Here is a 19382-nt window from a genome sequence, read left to right as displayed (position 1 = left end):
ACTTTAATTTAAATAAGTAAGTCAAGATATAGTCAATTAATAAATGAAATTGATGACTGACTTTTTTCCAGAGTGGTGATCCCACATTTTATTCAGATCTTTAGGGAGCTGCTCTCCCATTAGGTGGGAGCTCCGGTTTTAATGTGCCGTCAGAAATGACTGGAAGATCATCAAAATGTGTTCAGGGAACTGACAGCAGTGTCTAATGGAGAGATGAAAACACTTTTACTGAATGATCACAATTGAAAGTAATTTGCATTCCAGACCATACAAAAACCAGGCGGCGTAAAAGTATTGAGCTGCGAACTGGAAATGTTGTATCTTGTGGGTTCTTATAGAAACATACTTGATAAATATTAATTGTCGGCCCCTGTCCAGTGACAATTTGAGGTCAGCGGCATAGTTTCAAAATGCTCATGATCGTATCTGTATCTGCATCTGCTTCTGTTTCGGTTTCTGTGAGGAACTGGAGCTGGCGCCCATTAATTGTGTTAGATTATGCACACATGACAAGTGGAGAGGTCGAATTGAACAACATCGGACAAGCAGCGGAGAGGGAGGCAGAAGTTTGCTAAGAATTTAAATGGGTTTATCAGTTGCCCTTGGTCGCAGGCAATTCGAAAACGAGTTGAGGCTGGGACTACAATGATTTATTGGGTGGGCCCAATTTTAAGGTTTCAACAAAATTGACAAAAAATGTATTTATGGGTAATTTTCGGCATTGATCTCTGACATCCCGGCAGCCACAGAGCCGCTGACAAACAAAGCATAAGCTCAGTAAGTATAAGGTGTGTCTCCCCTGTCTTATCTCCCATCCGTTTGTGACGAAGATCTAGCGATCCGACTCTCAGAATTGGCATTAATCTGGTCCACCGATCTGTCCCACTGGGATCTCAATAGTGACGCAGAGGTCCGCCCGCTCGACTCCGCCAATTCGTGAGCGAAAGACGACCACAAAGTTGTGTGGCTTCCAAATGGGCGGGCATGGACAAGGGTCTCGTGGCTGGCGCTGTGTTCCCGTAATTGTAATATGTAGTCGTCACTTGTACCTGACGGATGCCTGCACATAATTTCCCCATCGAGTCAAGTCCGGCTCTTGTTACTAATAATTGCGGCTGACGGAGAACGTGTCGCTGTCTGCGGTGGGCTTATTGTGACGCAAAAGTGTCCGCTTGCGTGAACTCCTCGTAGTTATTTATTGCCAAATATTAATATATTGATTACACATTTCAATATGAGATAATCATTTCTCTGTTATTTCTTGCAGCGTTGTGGAGTTGGTCAATATGCGTCCTCTACTGATGATTCTGGGCTTGGCTTGGACGCTTTTAGTTCCTGCCTGGGGCTCCTTTGACCTAATAGGACAGTCTATTAAAGGTAAATACGTTACAGTATTTTAAAGAAAATATATCAGAATTTCCAAATTATGGAATGAAAGCATAATTAACTGTTAGCTCTTTCAATAATTTCCAATTTTTGAATACATATACTACATATGTAAATATGAAATAAGTACATAAAATAAATACATAAATACATATAAATACCTAATTTACATACATATAAGCTTCATAGAGTCGACGCATTTTAAAGTAATTTGTGGGCGATTTTCCACATATTATTCTATGTGCCCCAATCGATCAATCTAAAAAAGTTCCTTTGTAGATCGCCGAAATTTTTAAATAAATATTAATAAAAAATTTTACATTACGTTTACATGATACATGCACGTTACACAAATTGTTGGCCTGAAAGTATGCTATGCTTTCCTTTACTTTTTTGTATATGTGTATTTTCCAGTAGTTGTGTGTAGCGTTCATGTAGAAACCAAGTAGACTTTTTCTTTCGAATTCATTAAATACTAGGGCCAACATGGAATTTCAACATGTAATTAATTCAATAAAAATACGAAACATAAATTCTTATTTTCATATAGAGATGCATCTCAAATTTGTTTCTGTTATTTTCCAAATAGTTGAAAAACTTCAACGTTTTCAACATAAAGCAATATGGAAGAAATCACATACATAGATCTCTTCCCATACCCGAAAATATTCTTATTTATGCGCCTGTACTCGCAGATAATTAACAGTTTTGTATTTTGTTTACCATCCCCACATCCCTGCAGATGCCCTTGCGGAGTACACGCTGACGGACATCATGAATAACAATCAATTTGCGGGCATCGAGTTTGGAGAGGCGGAGGATGGGTTTCCCGCCTTTCGGTTCCTGCAGACTGCAGACGTAAAGTCCCCCTACCGCATGCTGCTGCCGGAGAAGCTTTACGAGTTCGCCATCCTCATCACTTACCGCCAGAGCTCACTGAAGGGTGGCTACCTATTCAGCGTTGTGAACCCGCTGGACACCGTTGTCCAGCTGGGCGTTCACCTCTCGCCGGTAGTGAAGAACAGCTACAATGTGTCGCTCGTCTACACGCAGACCGACCAGAGCATAGGCCGCAAGTTGGCCAGCTTCAGTGTGGCTCATGTGGCGGACAAGTGGAATTCAATTGCATTCCAGGTGCTAAGCGACAGGGTCTCCTTCTATTACGACTGCGAGCTGCGCAACAGCACACCGGTGACCAGGGAGCCCATAGAATTGGTCTTCGACTCGGCCTCCACGCTCTACATTGGCCAGGCGGGCTCCATAGTTGGTGGAAAGTTCGAGGTAAGTCTGTCGGAAGCCAATGTCATTAGTTTCTTAGCTCTAATCAGATTTTAGTGGAATAATATTTGAAATGCTAGAGCGCACACATCTGTTTAGTTTCCTAAGGGGGGTTATAGTCAAAATAATTTAAATGGAATCTATTTCTGGGGGGAATGAGGCATGTGTTCCCATACTTGTTTTGAAATCCGTCGAGTGGAGCAATTGTAACGGCTCAAGTGGCAGGCTATCGTCGAAATCCGTGGCACAAGGGCTGCGAGCTTTTCACCACTCTCGCCACTCGGGAGTTCTGAGTGACTGGAGTCACCCTTAAGTGGCGCCATTTGGGCAGCTGGCGGCGAAAGTTGCCAGCCACTCGACGCGACTCAAAGCGCCGCATCACGTATACCCCACGGTGGCCCTAGTCTCACTCAAGGTATTCGCTCGTGGGCTCTTTCTCTCTCTGGCTCTCTCGTAGCATTCAGCGGTGGTTGGCAGCCGAATTCAGCAGCCGAATGTCGGGGTTCACGAGGCATGGCACGAGGTCGTTTGTGTTGTCTGTGGCACGAACAGATTGCTGAGATTTGATGGGCCTCCTTGGGCTGCGAGTGCGTTTACCTTTCAGTTGCGTTCGCGTTTCCAAACCGTTCAGATGGGCAGGCGGCAGCGTCTAAGATGCATTTTTTGTTGCTGAAGCCGCACTGTGCTGTAAACCCGTGCGGTCGGTGCTCTTCCTCGTCCTTACTGTCGTCGCTGTCGCTGTCGGTGGTTTCATCGTCGTCGTCGTCGTCATTGCCGGACGTCGTGAGTGCGGTGGCAGCTGGTGCTACTACGGCTCCTTCTCCTGCTCCTAATCCGGCTCCAGCAACTGCACATGAAGCCCTGAGCGGGTCTAGCCGCAAAAAAGAAAGTGATTTATACGCCTAAATGAAATATGCCTCCTGAGTGAGCCGGAACCCCGAGAACCGAGTCAATTAAAGTTCAATTATGCGACCAAAACTGAAGGACAGGCCGCGCAAGCGTTTGAAAATGCGACCGTTGAACTTCCACTGACTGACGGACCATCGACCAATCGACCAACTGCCATACAAGTGTGTTCCCCAGCATAATCCCAGCAATCGATCATATCAGAGCCACCATATCGAAGCGATTCCCGTGCAGGACTTATCAACTCTAGGGAAAAGCCAGATACATATATACTATATATCGTAATGCTAGGGATAAGTAACAAAGCCAATACAAATATTTTCAATTAGTGTGGCATGTGCGCGGTAGTCTCATTGTTGCAATTGTTATACTCTGTTGTACGTTTCTAGTTGTCCGCCGCCGCCGAGTCGTCGACGTCGCCTTTGTTTCGTTGTTGTCGTTGTCGTTGTGTCGTTGCTCAAGTTGCGGTAGCCGGTTGTAAAAGTTTCGTTGCACAGTTTTGGGGCACAGTGAGCGACGTGAAGCCGGAGCAAGTCATCAAGAATTTAACTCTGCCACAAAGCAAATCAGTGTTCAAACTCCTCCACCGCCTGGCTAGCCCCTACTTTGCCACTGGCTGTAGCATGAAGCTTGTTCGAATGGAAATCAATCAATTGCACAATGGCAAGGCAAAGTGCATGTAGTGTGAAAAAGTAAATTAATTGCACACAGCAGGACATCAAATTTAAGAAATAGTCTGAACAACTGAGTGAAAAAAAAGCAAAACAAAATTCGAAAGAGAAGAAAAATTGTGAAAAAATAACATGTTCTGTCATTTGTAATTACAAACGAGCATCACAAAGAAAAAACGATAAGCCACACATAATTCAAAGTTACAATAAATTTAAAAACAAACTCATACCTTAACGCGCGTGCATAAATAAAGCAAGGCAAAGTATTTGCAGTTAAATTATCTGTGATTTTTGTCATCATATTCAATACTATATCCATTCGCGTCCGCGTGCATATCCCAGTTATTTAAAGTGAAGTCCACCCAATGCGTTCGGCTTAAAGGTAAATATGGAATCCAGCCGGAATAAGGGCCGCAATATGCGCCACTCACTAGCACACAAATGGTTTTGGAATGTCGCCCATCAAATTGAACATGGTTCGCGCATAAATTATGACAAGCGAGGGCCGGACCAGGCCTGAACGGAACAGAACAGAGCAGGCAAGGAAAGCAGTCAGCCAGTCAGGCAGGCAGGCGGGCAGGCAGGCAGGCAGTCAGGGAGGAGTGGCATAAAGCCTCATGGATTGGCTGTGTGCCTTCTCGTTGGCGCGCCTAAATCAATGGCAAACTCATTAAAGCGCCAACGAGAACTGTTTTTGGCCCCCGACGCGTCACTAACCACAGACATAGCCGTACTCCGGCCACCCGACTCTCCTTCGTGCATATGCATATTAAAGCATCACGGGCGTATACGTAATATATATCCGTATATATATTATTGTGGGAGGCAGATCGCCCGACCTTTGTCTTTGCCTTCTGCCTTCTCCGCATATGGCCAAAAGGCAAAGGAAAATACGTTTTATTTATTAAATAAAAACGCTGCCAAGAAGGCGCTCTGGCCCCACTCCGGCTTTCATATTAATGGGAGTCCTTGGAGCCGCATCGGGTTGATCAAACAAAAGACAAAGTTGGGCAGAAGCGAGAGTTAACTCTTCGAATACTAGACTGGGAGGGACAACATACTCTTATAGGGTTTGGGCTTTGGCCAGCTTCCACTTTAAGTTTCTCGAGCATTTCACTTACACTTAATCGTGCCACAGGACACAAATTATGAGATAACAAGCTGCCAGTGCCAAAATGTCCAGTGTACATATACGAATGTAAACTTCTTGCCTTGTTTTCACTTTTGCCCAAACTAGTAGCATCATAAATATTCATGTGTGTGCATTGTTAATATGCATTTAAATATCACAGTCTGATTGTTTTGCTATTGTTTGCAACACTAGCTCCGCCACCTCTCCCTGCGAGACGGAAGGCATGGACTTCGCTGTCGGTGTTACTCGTATGTACTTGTATGTAATTTTGAATTGTGAATTTATCAATTTACCATCGTAATGCAATATTAGGACCATTATGCATATACAATTTAAAATGAAATTTGAAATGTTTATTTACATATTTGGTTTGGTCACCCTGACTAGCTGAGTCTCCTCTCTACAGAAACCCTTTCAATCGGCGTCATTGTGTGTCACGAGTGTGTTGAAAATTAGTTTTTGACCAAGTCCTCAACCCGAAAAGTTTCCCCCCAGAATATCCGTTTGCAATATGCGATTGAAAGCTCAAACAATATGTAAATAAGACCTATGGACGAAAAACCTGCAATTGTTTTCTAAAATATTAATATTTAATTCACGTCACATTGGTTTTCGAATCGTTTATGAGCAGTGCTAGTCTGGTGATGACCCACCGAGTAACCCTTTGTTAATCTTGGATAGTATATCCCCTTACCTAGTCACATTTAACATATACATCTACTGAAACGATAAAAGTTGCCAGCTAAAATTAAACAATTTCCAAATTTGTTTATTTCTACGAGATTTTCCCTTTATCTTCGTTGTCATAATGGAGAAAGTGGTTGAAAATGTACTTGTCAATAGATAACTATTTCGCTCTAAGTTATTCTCGGGAACACGTACAGTGGGTCACGTAACGCACATGTTATAGCATGTACAAATGGATATGAGGTCGATTTCTGGAAATATAAATATTTTTACATACACGCTTTTTTAGATTATTTTAGAATTACGCGCTGTTCAACAGACAGAAGCGATTTTATTTATTTTGATTTTCGATTATCGGAAACGACCATCAGTTTAGTATTTAGTATAGTATAGTTTAGTATAGATATTATTTCTCTTTTTGAATCATTAGTTCACGTATTAACAAATGCAAATATGGGACATAAACTGTGGAATTCTAATTAGGTGTATTTATTTCTGCTTGAAGAACGGCCATGAATTGTTGTGCACACGGATACACATAGCTGAACTCGTTCTCCATGCCTACCCTCTTGTATTTATGTCCGTAAATGGATTTTTTATTACGTCTAGAGCTGCAGGTCGTTAAAGTCGTACATATTCGGGTGCCTATTTTATGAACCTGGAGGGGCCACGGATTTTAGGGGACCACATAAAACCCATAAGAAAATGCGGACTGAACAGAAATGTCTTCGATGAGTACAAAGCTAGAGTGGCTGACGAAAAACTATGATTATTTTGTAATTTTATGGCCACCTCTAGGCAGCAAGCCATCCGAACCAATGGGGCGGCACCAATAAACATAAATTATGCAAATTTTTGACTTTAATTATACAACCCGATAGCACCGCCTGCTTAACGCCCATCTTGGGTCCTGTTCCCATATATGTGGTACTGCCGCATAGTCAGGGAAGCACGCCGATTATTCGGGCTGTTATTAATTAAGGCAAAGACTTCATGAGCGCGTTTTAATCATTGGGAACACGCGTACCCGTTCCCATCGGCAGGAGCAGTTCCACAAACATATACCGTACACCATATACGATGGCATTGACTGGGATGAGACACGTTCTGGAGGAGGAGCTGTCAGGCAGTTGCTGCTTATCGATCAAACGCTCAAAAAAGTCACAGGCCCGAGGTTAGACAGAAGACATTTCTTCCAGGGACACTTTGGCCGGGCTCCGACTTCGTATTAAGGATACATATGTGACATATGTATGCCAGCCCCAGCCCCAGCACCCCTACAACGTCCTCCGCAACCTTGCCACAGATAGCTGCAGACAAAGACTCACAGAGAAAGGGAAATTTGTGCGGAAAACGGGGCTTATTAAAAATTACATGTCAAACGGAAGCGTAGCAAAGGAAACCCACACACAGAGAACCAGAATAGAACCCACATGAGATGAGTTGACATAAAATATTCTTCTTGGCTTTGGGTTTGGGTTTTGCGCTTGGGTTGAGGTTGGGGCTTGAATTCCAATTCAGGGGCAGGTGTGGGGCGCTTAACCCTTTTTAAACATTTGGCCCATTATCTTCATTAGGCGCTAATGTCCGAAAAGGTTTGGGCATAACTATTCCCTTTTTTTTTGGTCACTTTTTACGGTCACATTTAACTTTTCGGCTACCATGACAACTTCAAAAGTCGTTACTCATTTTTGTGTACTTAATTTGGAGAAGATACCAAATTTCTTATCGCACTCGACGGTCCTAGAGCCATTTTTTGTGCCACAAGTTTGCCCCTTTTCATTAAGAACAAGAAGTGGAATACGAAGAAGGTAATTTCATTAAAAAACTTGAACCGTGTCAAACTTTAAGCTTAAACAGCGCTCGTGTGCCGCAGTCCCTGCCTCAGACCCAATGTAGGTCTCAGTCTCTGACGCGACCTTAGCACCAGCACTCGGCTGAGAAGCCTGCAGTCGCAAAATTTTAATGCTGCGTGAAGAATGCCACGAGGTGGCAGGAGGAGGAGGAGGCGAAGTAGGAGTATAAGGAGGCTTAGCGGCAAATGGAAGCAGGGCCAAAAGCAAGAGCGGCCCGAAGCCGCTCGACTTGGCAGAAAAAAGTTTCCTTTGGCTTACACTTTTGGGAGCGTACAAAAAGTTTGTGCTACACCGCCGACTCGTTGACTCAATAACTGGTTGTTCGCCCCCGCCACAGAAGAAGGCCCGAGCCTGGGCCTGAGCCTGGGCGTGCCCCGACCGGGTGTTAAAGACTCAAGGTGGGGCCGTGAACTCGTGGACGTTACTGGTACTAGTGGCGTAGCTCTAGACTGACACGATTATCGTAATTATGCGCTGGCAGTAGCATACTTTTCTGAGCCACGTAATGCGTTGTGTTGCTAGGAGTGACAGAGTGTGAGTGCGAGTGGGAATGTTTTGTGTACGAGGATGTAAAGGCAACTTTCGCCGCAATTATGTTGGTTGAAAAGTTGCAGCTCAGTTTTTATTTAGCTTTTACTTTTAACCGTTCTTCGGGGCCCTGCCGCCTCAAGGACACGCTCACATAAACCTCTGGCAAACACTCGGCTTATGGCCTAGACCGAGCCTTAGCTTTATTGCGGTTCCCAAAAAAATATGGGCCAAGAAGTCTCGAGAGCATGTGACCAATTTGTACGGCTGCCGTTACTCCTCATTCCTGCTGAATCGCGTTCATCGTTCCTTGCCTTTGACGTTGCTATAATTCAATATTTCTCCCAAATAAACTTGTTGGCAGCTTAACTTTTCATAAAGTTTGCTTCTCCTGACACCCCTCAGCTGTTGCGTGTGTCGGTAAGGGGCATTTCGGACCACCATCCACACTTCTTCAAAGTTCGACTTGTAGAAATTCCCCTTCGTGGAACGCTACTTTACAGGGTGTCAGGGAGCCTATGCCATTGTCGACTTTTCTCGCATTCGGTTATGTTTTTCAACCGCCGCCACCCTCTGCGCCGCAAATCAGTGAGAAAATGCTGACAAGCGTCGGGAAAAAAGAGAAGCAGAATTAAATAAAACGTATTACATTTGTAGCGTTTACGGGAAGCGAGTGTGAGGGGTGGGGGGATAGGTTTGAGTCCCCTTCGAGTGCCTGTTAAGGGGGCGTACTGTCGGCGCCCTTTGTGTGCGAACGTGTGCATGTGTGCTTGTGGCATGTGGCATGTGTACAAAAACGCTTTGTGGCAAGGCAAGCACCTTCCTTCCTGGGGGCCATCGTCTTGTGGGTGAGCCACAAAGTCATTAGGCATCGGTGGCAACCACATCGATATCGAACACAGCATCAGAGCTAAAAGCTGAAATGAAAGTATCCCCGAGAAAAAGTCCAGACCAGGCCAAGTGACCGGGTCAAATACATTCGCCGACAAACCAAATCAAACCAAACCAAACCATTTGTGTGGCAGTTGTGGCAATTGTGGCAGCAGCAGCCCGATTCCCCACACCGTCAACTAATTAATATTCCAATTTATGCATTTTCTTTCAGGCAATTCGATTCGATTCGTCGCTATTCCGTTCGGTTCTTCGATTTCTCGTTTATTCGCGGCGGTTCGGCATTTGTGCCCCAAGTGCTTCTTGCTACGCGGGTCCTGCTCCTGAAAAATAGTGAGAGGAGAGGTGTAAATATCGTACAAAATGGCAATGGTCATATCGACGCGTGCGAAACTCGTGATTACCGCGCTGATTCTGTTCTTCCTCCTCGGCATCGTACTCGTCACGGGCTCCACGAAGGGATGGTTCAATCCCAACCGCTACAACGGCGAGCGGGTGGCAGCTAGGATACAGGTAACTGAGTTGAACCCTTTCCTGTTTCGCCGAAACGGCAAACGGTTTGAGTTGTCCTTGAACTAATGGCATTTCAACTAATTAAAAAGACCTGGCCAATTAATTATAGTTATAATCAACACGTGTCCGTCTACGTTTACGGGTCTAAACACTGTGAACTGTGTAGTGTGTTTGTAATGCTAAGTGCTCAACATCCTGTCCCTCCAAATGCAAACAAATGTCACCGCTCGGAGGTCTTGGACAGGGATTGCTCTGCCGTTCCTGATGGGACTATAACCGGGAGAGGGATAGGGGACTGGAACTGCGACTGGTACTGGTACTGCGAATGGGTGTCGGTGTCTCGCGGCTTATGCGCGTCCAACACGCACATTGCAAACAAACCCACAACCAAAACCCACAACAAGTTGGGGAAACTTTTAAACACACTCCCACACATTCCACACCTTCGCAAACATCCTTCCAGTCAGTGCGAGCGTGGAGCAAATAAAGCATAGTCCTACACTACACGGAAACAAATAAAGTTTATTGTGACAAATGTTTCATGACAGGAGACCATTTCGCCCTGGCCGAGCACACCTGTCGCCCAGTGCGAAAGGGGATGTGCAACTGCTGCTCACAAATAAAACCCATTGCAATTATTAGGGCACATTATAAGCATTTTGTAGCTGCCGGCAGGTCAAAAGATAAATTGATAAGCCTGACACGGGTCCGATCGAGCTTGGGTCAAGTTTGCGGCGATGGGGCACACACGCAATATATGTACATACATACATACGTTTTCGTTCTCCGCCGCTGTTTTGGCGATGCTTTTTCGGAATGTGCATACATTTAAGAGTTTTGTATTCTTTTCAGAACTGTTTGATTATACAGGCGCTTCAGGCGTTTCTGTCTAGAAATTGTTGTTTTGAGCTCTTCAAATATAACTGCGAGTTATTCATATTACGAACTTAAAATTGATCCAATTCTCACATCCAGAACGACTCCAATACGAAGATAAACTCTACATAATAGCATTATCCTCTTATGTGCATAAGCATAAAAGATAAATCTTCACAATGTGCACTTACCCTTTTGAGTAAAGCTCGATCTAATGATTCCAATCTCGTGGTTAAATATACGTTTTCCTTCCCCAAAGGCCATCCCATCGAGACCAGCCCTCCATTTAGAGCAAACTTCGACTAATACCTGCATAATTGTTGTGCTAATTTTGTCAGCACGCCCCATTAATGATTGCATTGACACCCGCAGCTAGGGGAGGAGCCCTGGATGTGGCCTTCCCTTTCATATACGTGTAGTATAGTTGCACCGCTTTGACATTATTTACGCTTACTTATGGGTTTGGCTGGCTTCACCTGACGCGTCACCTCCCAGTGGCCCCTGTCCCCATTTTTGGACTCTGAAAACAGTGATTAAACTAATTTTATGCAGCAGCGAAGTCGAACGGAGAACGGCAAACCGCACAACAGGACGAGGGCGAGGCAATAAAAAACCATTTAAAACATTCAAAGTGTCGCATGCGAAGGAGTGGAGTGAATGTCGACAGCCGTTAACGGGCTGACTTCGATATGGAAACATAGTCGTGGGTTTTACTGCCACTACCACTCGTATTTCCCCCACTTATTTCCATCTTTCCCGCTTGCCTGCTGCCGAATGTATGTTGCAAAAGCGTAAAGGGAAAAGGAAAAACAACGCCAGGAGCAGAAACAGAAACAGAAACCAAAGAAACAAAGTTTAGCAATAAAAATCTAAATAAGAATTTGAGGGAGAAGTAGTGCCAGGTGGAATGAATGCTGGGTGCGGTGTGAGGGGGGGAGCAAGGCTGTTAATAAAGTAATTTCTGCATGCTGCCCCCCATGTCCGCTGTCTCCGTTGGCACGCCAACAGGCGTCGGCGATAGGTTCATTAGCAGTAGCTTCCATTACCAAGGGCCGGGCCCGGTGTGACGAGGTGGCTGTTATTTTCGCTGTTTCCATACTTTCTTCGCTTGCCTACCTTAACTACGACATGAAACTGAACGCAGCCCAGTGGCTGGGAAGGCGGAAAATGGGAAAACCGAGGAGAGAGCAAGCGCAAACCGGCAGCTAGTTGCCTTACAATTGGAAATTTATAAAAATTACAGGTGGATTGACAGGCAATTTGTCGATGTTTAATACAATGTGCTTATCCGGTGCCGTTGCGCTGTCAATGGCAGTCGCCTCCTGTTGGCAGTTGGCTTATTGACTGATTCCCTCTAACTCCTGTGGCTTAGACGTGTGGTTACCAACCCCAAGAGCAAGGTCTATTAGGTTTCATTAGGGCCTAATTACCCAAAAGCGAAATTAGTCGAAGCCAATTATAGTTAATGCATTTGCCGTGTGGCAAGCCCCCGATCAACTTGGTGAGAGTCTTTTGCACATTTATGACCAGCCAGGCATTGTGTTAGTTGTCGTCGATTCTTGTTTGCTGGCTGGGTAATTCCGCTTAATGATGTTCACCTCCGAGACAGATAAAGGGACTTCTGTGTAGAGAATATTCCATTAAAATCAGGATTAATAGTTAAACTTAATACGCTCACTTAATAAGATTGTAAGGTCGTAAAGATTATACATCCACATGTATATGCAGATGTAACGTACAACTCCAACCCATTGACATTTGTCCAGGATTGTAACAAAGTAGCCAACATTACCATTAAATTGCACTCACTCGCCCTCTCGATTGAGCAACAAAGAACTACAGGAAGCGCATTCCTTTAGATTTTGCCCAACATTTTTAGTCATACTGGTACAAATATACGTGTAAGCAAGCTATTTTCCCGCTGCACCGGGGCTGGTAATAAATAATGAGAATATCCGAATGCCAGAGAAGCAGCAGAAGAGCGGGTGAGCTGAGAGTTGGGAGCTGGGAGCCAGGGACGAGAGTAACGAGTTAACCCAGAAACAAAGTGCAGTGTGGAAAAAGTGAAGAATATGGATAGTTTTGCAGCCGCGCAGGAGCTACCCTGCAAGTAGTACTAGTGAGATTTTCTTGGAATGACTAAAACTTCTTGCTTAATAATTGGAGAAATAATATTACATTTGCTTTCGTCCAAGTGTTGAAAAGCTGAAATAAATATGTATCTTGAGTTTTTATCCGACTGTGATACAAAATATAATAAATTGAGAATAAATAGCAGGTAATATTCTATTCAGTTAAAATACACTTTTAAAATCCAAAAACAAGTACTATATTTCAATAAAAAAGTGACATAATACTTCGTTCTACAAATATTTATGGTTTTAATATATATAATACGATTAATGGTTATGAAAGACTAGGTAAATGCCATACCACCATAACCCGGAATGAAGAAAATCTTTTCCATATTCATGAGTGTCGTGCTTAGGAGCTTTGCATCAGAAAATTCCAAATATAATTTCACATATCTGATGGCTACAAATTCCACCAGGCAAGACATTAAACATTGAGCAGCTCTCCATTCATTTGATTTATGAAAACGTATAATACCCTTGCTATCCAGCAGGAGGGAAGCGAAGCTCTCGCGTGCCATCGGAAAAAACATTATGTGCTCGCCATTCATACTCTCACTCGTATTCCTATTTGCGAGGGCTGGGACTACTCGTAAGCATATGAGGAACTAGCTTCCGTTACGTTTATGATAATATTTTATTAAAGCGCAGCATGGCACTCTAAATGTTAGTTTCGCTTGCAAATGGTAAATGGTAAATGGCAAAAGTAAGGCAGGGTGCTCCCTGTACGCACCCACGTAGCAGCCATATCGAAGTCGGAGTCGAAGCAGTCGATGTCGATGTCGACACGCCCCACCAAGCGTCCATAATAAATTTTGTTTTCCCGCAACACAAGTTTGGGGACGGATCGCCTCTTTTGTTTGCGGTGACTGTGGCCCAGGGCCGGTTCCCCACCGCCACTCCGATGTCGATGGTATAGATAGGGAGATGGCAGAGTGCCGGCTACGAGCTTTGGGGTGGAAACTTTCGCATGACTTTTGCGGTACTGACAGTGTGATAGGCACAACAAAGTTTTGGCAGATTCACCGAGCTGGTTGCTCTCTCCTAAACTTGTTGCATTGACAGCATACAACGCAAGTTGCACCATGCTTCATGCTGAAACATCTCTCCCCATTAACTGCATATCAGCGATAAGCAGCATGTTAATGTTGCCTGCGTGACGCGAACTTTCTGGTGCGAGGGCAGCAGAAGGCAACATTCTACTTTTGCAAGGATTCTTCTGGGCTGCTGTGTTGCCGCCCCTGTGGCTTCTGAAGCAAATTGGATAGAGCCCTTGTTCGAGCCAAACTGCAGTTGGCATGCGTGTTGACAACGCTACGCATAGTGCAGCTGGAAGTGGATGTCTCTGGGAAAGGGTGGGGGAAGCGTGCTCCTCCAGCCCCTGGCCACAATATAAATAGCACTGATTTGTGCTAACAAATACGGTGGCGGTGGCTGTCGACGTCGGCCGACTCCTCTGCGCGTGCGAGTACGAGTATTTGCTATCTGAGACTTGCTGGCAGCCCAAAAGTTAAGCCAACCAACCATACAACCCATTTGTTTATTATGAAAATACGGGCCGGGATGGCTGGGAGCTCGGCAGCGAGCATCGAGAGAGAGTGCCTTGTCTTGGTCCTCGGTTGGGTTGGTCCTGGTCCTGGTCCTGTACCTGGGTGCGCACATACTCGCACTCTGCTGCCCACAAAAACCTTAAACTGATGACACACTTCACATGGAGGTTTCTGCCTCTGGCGCTTTTTTTTTCGTTACCGTGTGCCCGTTGCCGGTTGTTCGGCGCAGGGTTTCGGTGCTGCATTTCCGCTTGAATGGCGACTGTGCTCGGAGCAACTAACAGCCCATTGACAAGGGGCAACTCAGGCACCCAGCCGCCCCCCGCCCCCGCACTCGGGCTCAGTGGAGGAGTAAGTGTGTCACCACACACGACCACGTAACTGAAAGGCATACTTACCGTTTTAAAACTGTGCGCTCTGTACATGGCACACTAGTACGAGTATATTGACTTTGAAGCATGAAAAGCTTTCCCAGATACTCCAATGCACTGGGGGCTAACTCTTTATTACTGCTGCCTGAGTCCCCGTGGCTGTTATGTGTGTCTGAGCCTGTCTGAGAGTACAATAGAAGCTACGGCGGTGGGCGGCAATGGCTTGGGAATAAGCGACAAGATGACTTCCTGGATCGGTCGGTTGTTGGGGGTGGATGGGGTGGAGCCTTGGCTTCAACCTCGGCATCGACCTTACCTTCCGCCTCTGCTAAGAATAGGGAGATAAAGTTGTGCACGAACCCCTCAAGGCTTCGCATACTGGTTTGCAGCTGGATGAAGCTCTGCTCATCAAAGATCTTCAGTTCTTCAGATCTAGCCCCGACGTTTGTCTAGCCACTTCCGGCAATGGCGATCCACGTTTTTGACGAAGATTATGATGTCCTTGATTGGGCCGTTGTCCCGTGTGTTCAACTTCGACTTTTTATACGTTGAGTGGAACTTTAGGAAGATTAGCACAAGGTCAGCGGGCATGCTCTTCAGGGCGATTATATAACTCTGATTGTAATTTTACTTTTCTAATTCACTGCTGACTTCGTTCCATCCTCAGCAGGAGAAGCCTCCGGCGAATGGCTTTTTTGGCACACACAGCGTTGTCCATCTGGTTTTTGTTTGCGTTCTTTTGGGTTAATGCAAACATACAACTAGTTGGTTTATTGAAATTATGTTTTGTGTCTTTGAATTTGGGTGTGGGTTACTCGTTTCGAATAAGTGAAATTGTTCCAGTTGCTGTTCGTGCCTAGCACTCGGAGTAAAGAATTAGAGAAAACTATTATTAAAGTATTTTGTATAAAACTGTTTAGCTGCTCCAAAAGTCTTATAGTTATAAAATATACCAACCCACAATGTTATGTTTAGTTTTTGTATATTTAAGAGCTGCTATTTATCATCTCAGAAAAGTAAATACGAATATCAATTAAATCTTAGGGTGTTTTTTTTTAATGAATTGTGTATTTTTTATTTATCTTTATCGCACCCCGTGGGCACAACATTTTAGTGCTTCTCATGAGGTCTTCGTACACAAACATATTTTCGACTCAAGTTAATACATTTTTGCGATGTGTATTTGTAAACATATATCTTATGACCATAAATAAACTGTTCAATTTCTATTGAGTTTGGATATAGTATCTATGTACACGGCAGTGGGTCTATGAGTTTTGTAGATTTTTTGATGGTACTTGAAATAAAGTACGGAGTATAAGAGGCTTAACTATGTTTATTCCAAAGATACATAGAAAGGCAAGTACTCTTGATGAGGTATCCAATAATTAATTGATACAATTTGAGGAAAGGAAACTATGTTAATTCTTCCCATCTACAGAACTCATAACCGCATGCCCTGAAACCTCATAAGGACAGCTGTTCCCAGAAGAGCTTCCTTGGCAGAGCTCATAATGCCCGCTTGATGGATACAAGTTTACTTGAACACTATAATGTGCATATATGTACATATATGTATTTGCATTGCATATATGTATCCTTATGTATGTATTTTAAAATGTTTCCCCTGCTTGCCACATAGGCACTCGTGACAGTCGGGGCGTCCGACGGAGAGACAGGCAGCTTTGCAAAAATGTTGGTGCAGAAACTTTTCGAGATTTGTGTCAGCTCGTTTGAGAATTAGTCGTAGGTTTTTAGCAAAATTAAAAAAAATCTGTCACTATGCGGTTGGCATTTGCGTCTCATTGTTTTTTTGGTCCCCTGACTCCTCCTCCTTCTTCTCCTCCACCCTATTCCATATTCCCTGCCCATCTCCTTCTTATTCTCCGCTCCAGATTCACATCCAGTTTATGTTTCCATTTCCGTTTCCGTTCCTCTGCCTCTATTTAGACAGTCACTTCTGGCCGCTGCACACGGACAGTGGGGATACAGTGGGGATATGTTTATGTGTATGTGCCTCGGGTTTTATCTGTTGGTTTGCCTGCTCCCTGCGCTTTGATGCGACTTTGTCTTAAATAATTTATGTGCCGCAAAATGTGCAAAGTAATTTATTCTGATTATATGCAAATCAAAACTGGTAAAACTGCTAAAAAAACACACCTGAGAAAATGAAAATGAGCATCAAATAAAATGCGAAACGGCCGCCAAGTGTCAAAAAAGAGCGAGAAAGTCAAGTGCACAGGACTTGACCTGGACTTGGACTTGGCCGCTGCTGCCCTTGCCAGCGATTCAGACACCCACAGAAAAACGACCGTAAAAATGTTATGTAGCTTCATATAATTTAACTTTAAAATCGCGTCTGAGAGCAAGCCGGAAAGCTTCACGCATTTAAGCGGAAATAAAATAAAATTACAAAAAGTGCGCAACTTTTTGAGGCAGCGATTGTTATCCTCGTTTCTGTTTGCTGTTGCTTTGGAGTTTCCTTTGGTTGAGGGCTGAACGGCTGTCAGAACGTGATTTAGAAACTATGCCATGACCCACAGGCCACCTTCTGGTCAAGCTCCGAGCCCCGGACTACCTTGTGCAGGTCGATTTGCGAGCGTGATATCTCCGACTATGGCATTTGTTTGTTGTCGGCTGTCGGCTGTCGTCGGGCTGTCGTTGGCTGCTATAAAACTGAATTTATATTCGGCCTTTTTGATATTCTCCCATTCAATTCGGCAATAGAGATACGTTCCAATGAATTGAGTTTCAAATTGTTTGATGAGCTGCTTAACATTTCTGTGGCCCTACATGGAGCCATAGGAGGGAGACAGGCGCCAAGCTCTCATAACTCTTAAATGTAGTTCAGACACAATCACGATTCCTTACACACATTCATGGAAATATGCTGAAAATGTCAAAACGTCGCTTACATATTTAATGCCTCTAACGGGCTTAATCAACATTACAAAGTAATTAGAGTTAATTCTTTTGTACTTGAACGCACGCCAGCGTCAGGCAGACACTCGCACAGCCGCCCAGACCCGCAGACCCCGAGTCATACCAGAGCCACCTGGAACTCGTTGTGCTTGTCGCACGGCACAGCAAGGCACACGGCATTCGCTTGGGGCTCGGCAAAAGGTGCTTACGCATGTTGGCAGCGACAGCAAGGACGATAACACTGACGATGACGATGACACCGACGATATTTGTAAACTGTTGCGCGACAATTTCCATGGTTAATTATCTATTAACTTGGGCATAACTTTTGTACAGCTATTCGTGTGGAGCGGTTATGAAGTAGAGCTGGCTAGAGCTGTTAGCTAACAAATGGCCGCACATGCAAATGCCAGAGAGGAGCCCCAACTCTGTCGGGAGCAGACCAAAATATATACATCCGTTTCCGCTGTTGTTCTCCTCGCAGTTGCTTTCATTGTCGTTACATAAAAGGTAAAGCGCAGTTCGGAGCGGCGGCCTTAAAAAGACAAAAGCGGCAAAGCTAATTAATACAAAGGCGACGCATTGATACCCTGCCATCAGGAGTGGCATGGAGGACACAAAATGCATCGGAGCTGTCAACTTATTAAGATTTGATTTTGGATAACTAAAAAACTATGGCTAATGATTGTTAGGATTGTCTCCTGGTCTGCCACATAACAGGCACCAAAATCAATGCAACTTTCTCGATCTTATAATGGGTTAGAGTATAGGAGCAGCATCACCGGAAACAAGTTTATGGTAACCTTAATGCTTAAAGCTTTCCTCTGTTTTGATGCCTCTGCATGACATAAACTTCACTTATTAAATATTTGTGCTTAATTAAAAATGTAATTCTTACGACACGGCAACACGAAGCAAGGAGTCAAACGGAATTAAGACTACTTAACATTCTCAAAGCCAGAGTTCAAAGTGGCGTTAGGCTTAACAGTTAAGAGGATGACTAACAGAACAGTGGCGGGTCGCTTCAATCCATCTCGAAAGTAGATAAATAGAACTATTAAACTATATTATTTCTTGCAGGCATGAGAGTCGCCAAAGTGGGGAGTGCGTTCTGAAAGCCGATCAGGAAAATGCTGGCATATATGTATGTAGATGTACACCCTTCTGAATACAGGGTGCTTCGCCAGTTGCAGAACTGCTTCTGCGTCTTTGTTCACATAATCCATTTGAATCCATTTTCGGTTAATTTTTAAGAGACCACAATCGATCTCCATTATTGACACATTTTTGACAAATTGCCAGATAGCCGCAGTGCTGCTTGGGCACGGTGCCGTATTGTGGCCAACAATTGCAGAGTCCTTTTTCGTTTTCTTATTCCGTTTCAGTTATGTGTATATCTGAAACGTGTCTGGCATTTCAAAACCTGCCAACACAAAGGGTTCCCTCCGTCCGTCCCACCTTTCTGACTTGCCAAATGAAAAAGGGTCAACGATTTGCGTATTATTTGCTTTATTTTCAATACTCTTACGCATACGCAGCCCGACCCTTGTCAAGTGCAAAAGGTCTGGTCTGGCGGCTCATTGCTAGGCAATGAATGCCTGCCTCAATGCTACGCAAATATTGCCGCAATTGCTGGCGGTAGTCCCATAGTCCTTTCTGGCTCTCACTCGCTTTAGTGGCATG

At 44.4% G+C, this 19382-nt stretch overlaps 1 protein-coding gene across 19 annotated transcripts in view; it reads left to right on the top strand.

Moving 5' to 3' along the window:
* Positions 1-1268: 1268 nt before the first annotated feature.
* The window catches only part of LOC117894937 (collagen alpha-1(XV) chain), a 38955-nt gene continuing 20841 nt past the window's right edge, over positions 1269-19382 (top strand). For 14 of the 19 annotated variants that reach the window (XM_034802250.1, XM_034802245.1, XM_034802243.1 and 11 more), the window contains exons 1-2: positions 1269-1377; positions 2129-2667. In XM_034802250.1, coding sequence (XP_034658141.1) covers positions 1287-1377; positions 2129-2667 — 630 coding nt within the window. In that variant the 5' untranslated portion in view covers positions 1269-1286. Of the gene's footprint in view, positions 1378-2128; positions 2668-3258; positions 4624-9549; positions 9849-19382 lie in introns of those variants that run through there. The other 5 variants (XM_034802258.1, XM_034802256.1, XM_034802260.1 and 2 more) reach the window with 2 other exon arrangements.

This window comes from Drosophila subobscura, chromosome J, assembly GCF_008121235.1.
Source record: "Drosophila subobscura isolate 14011-0131.10 chromosome J, UCBerk_Dsub_1.0, whole genome shotgun sequence".
Classification (NCBI taxonomy): domain Eukaryota; kingdom Metazoa; phylum Arthropoda; class Insecta; order Diptera; family Drosophilidae; genus Drosophila; species Drosophila subobscura.
This window is presented reverse-complemented; position numbering and strand designations above follow the sequence as displayed.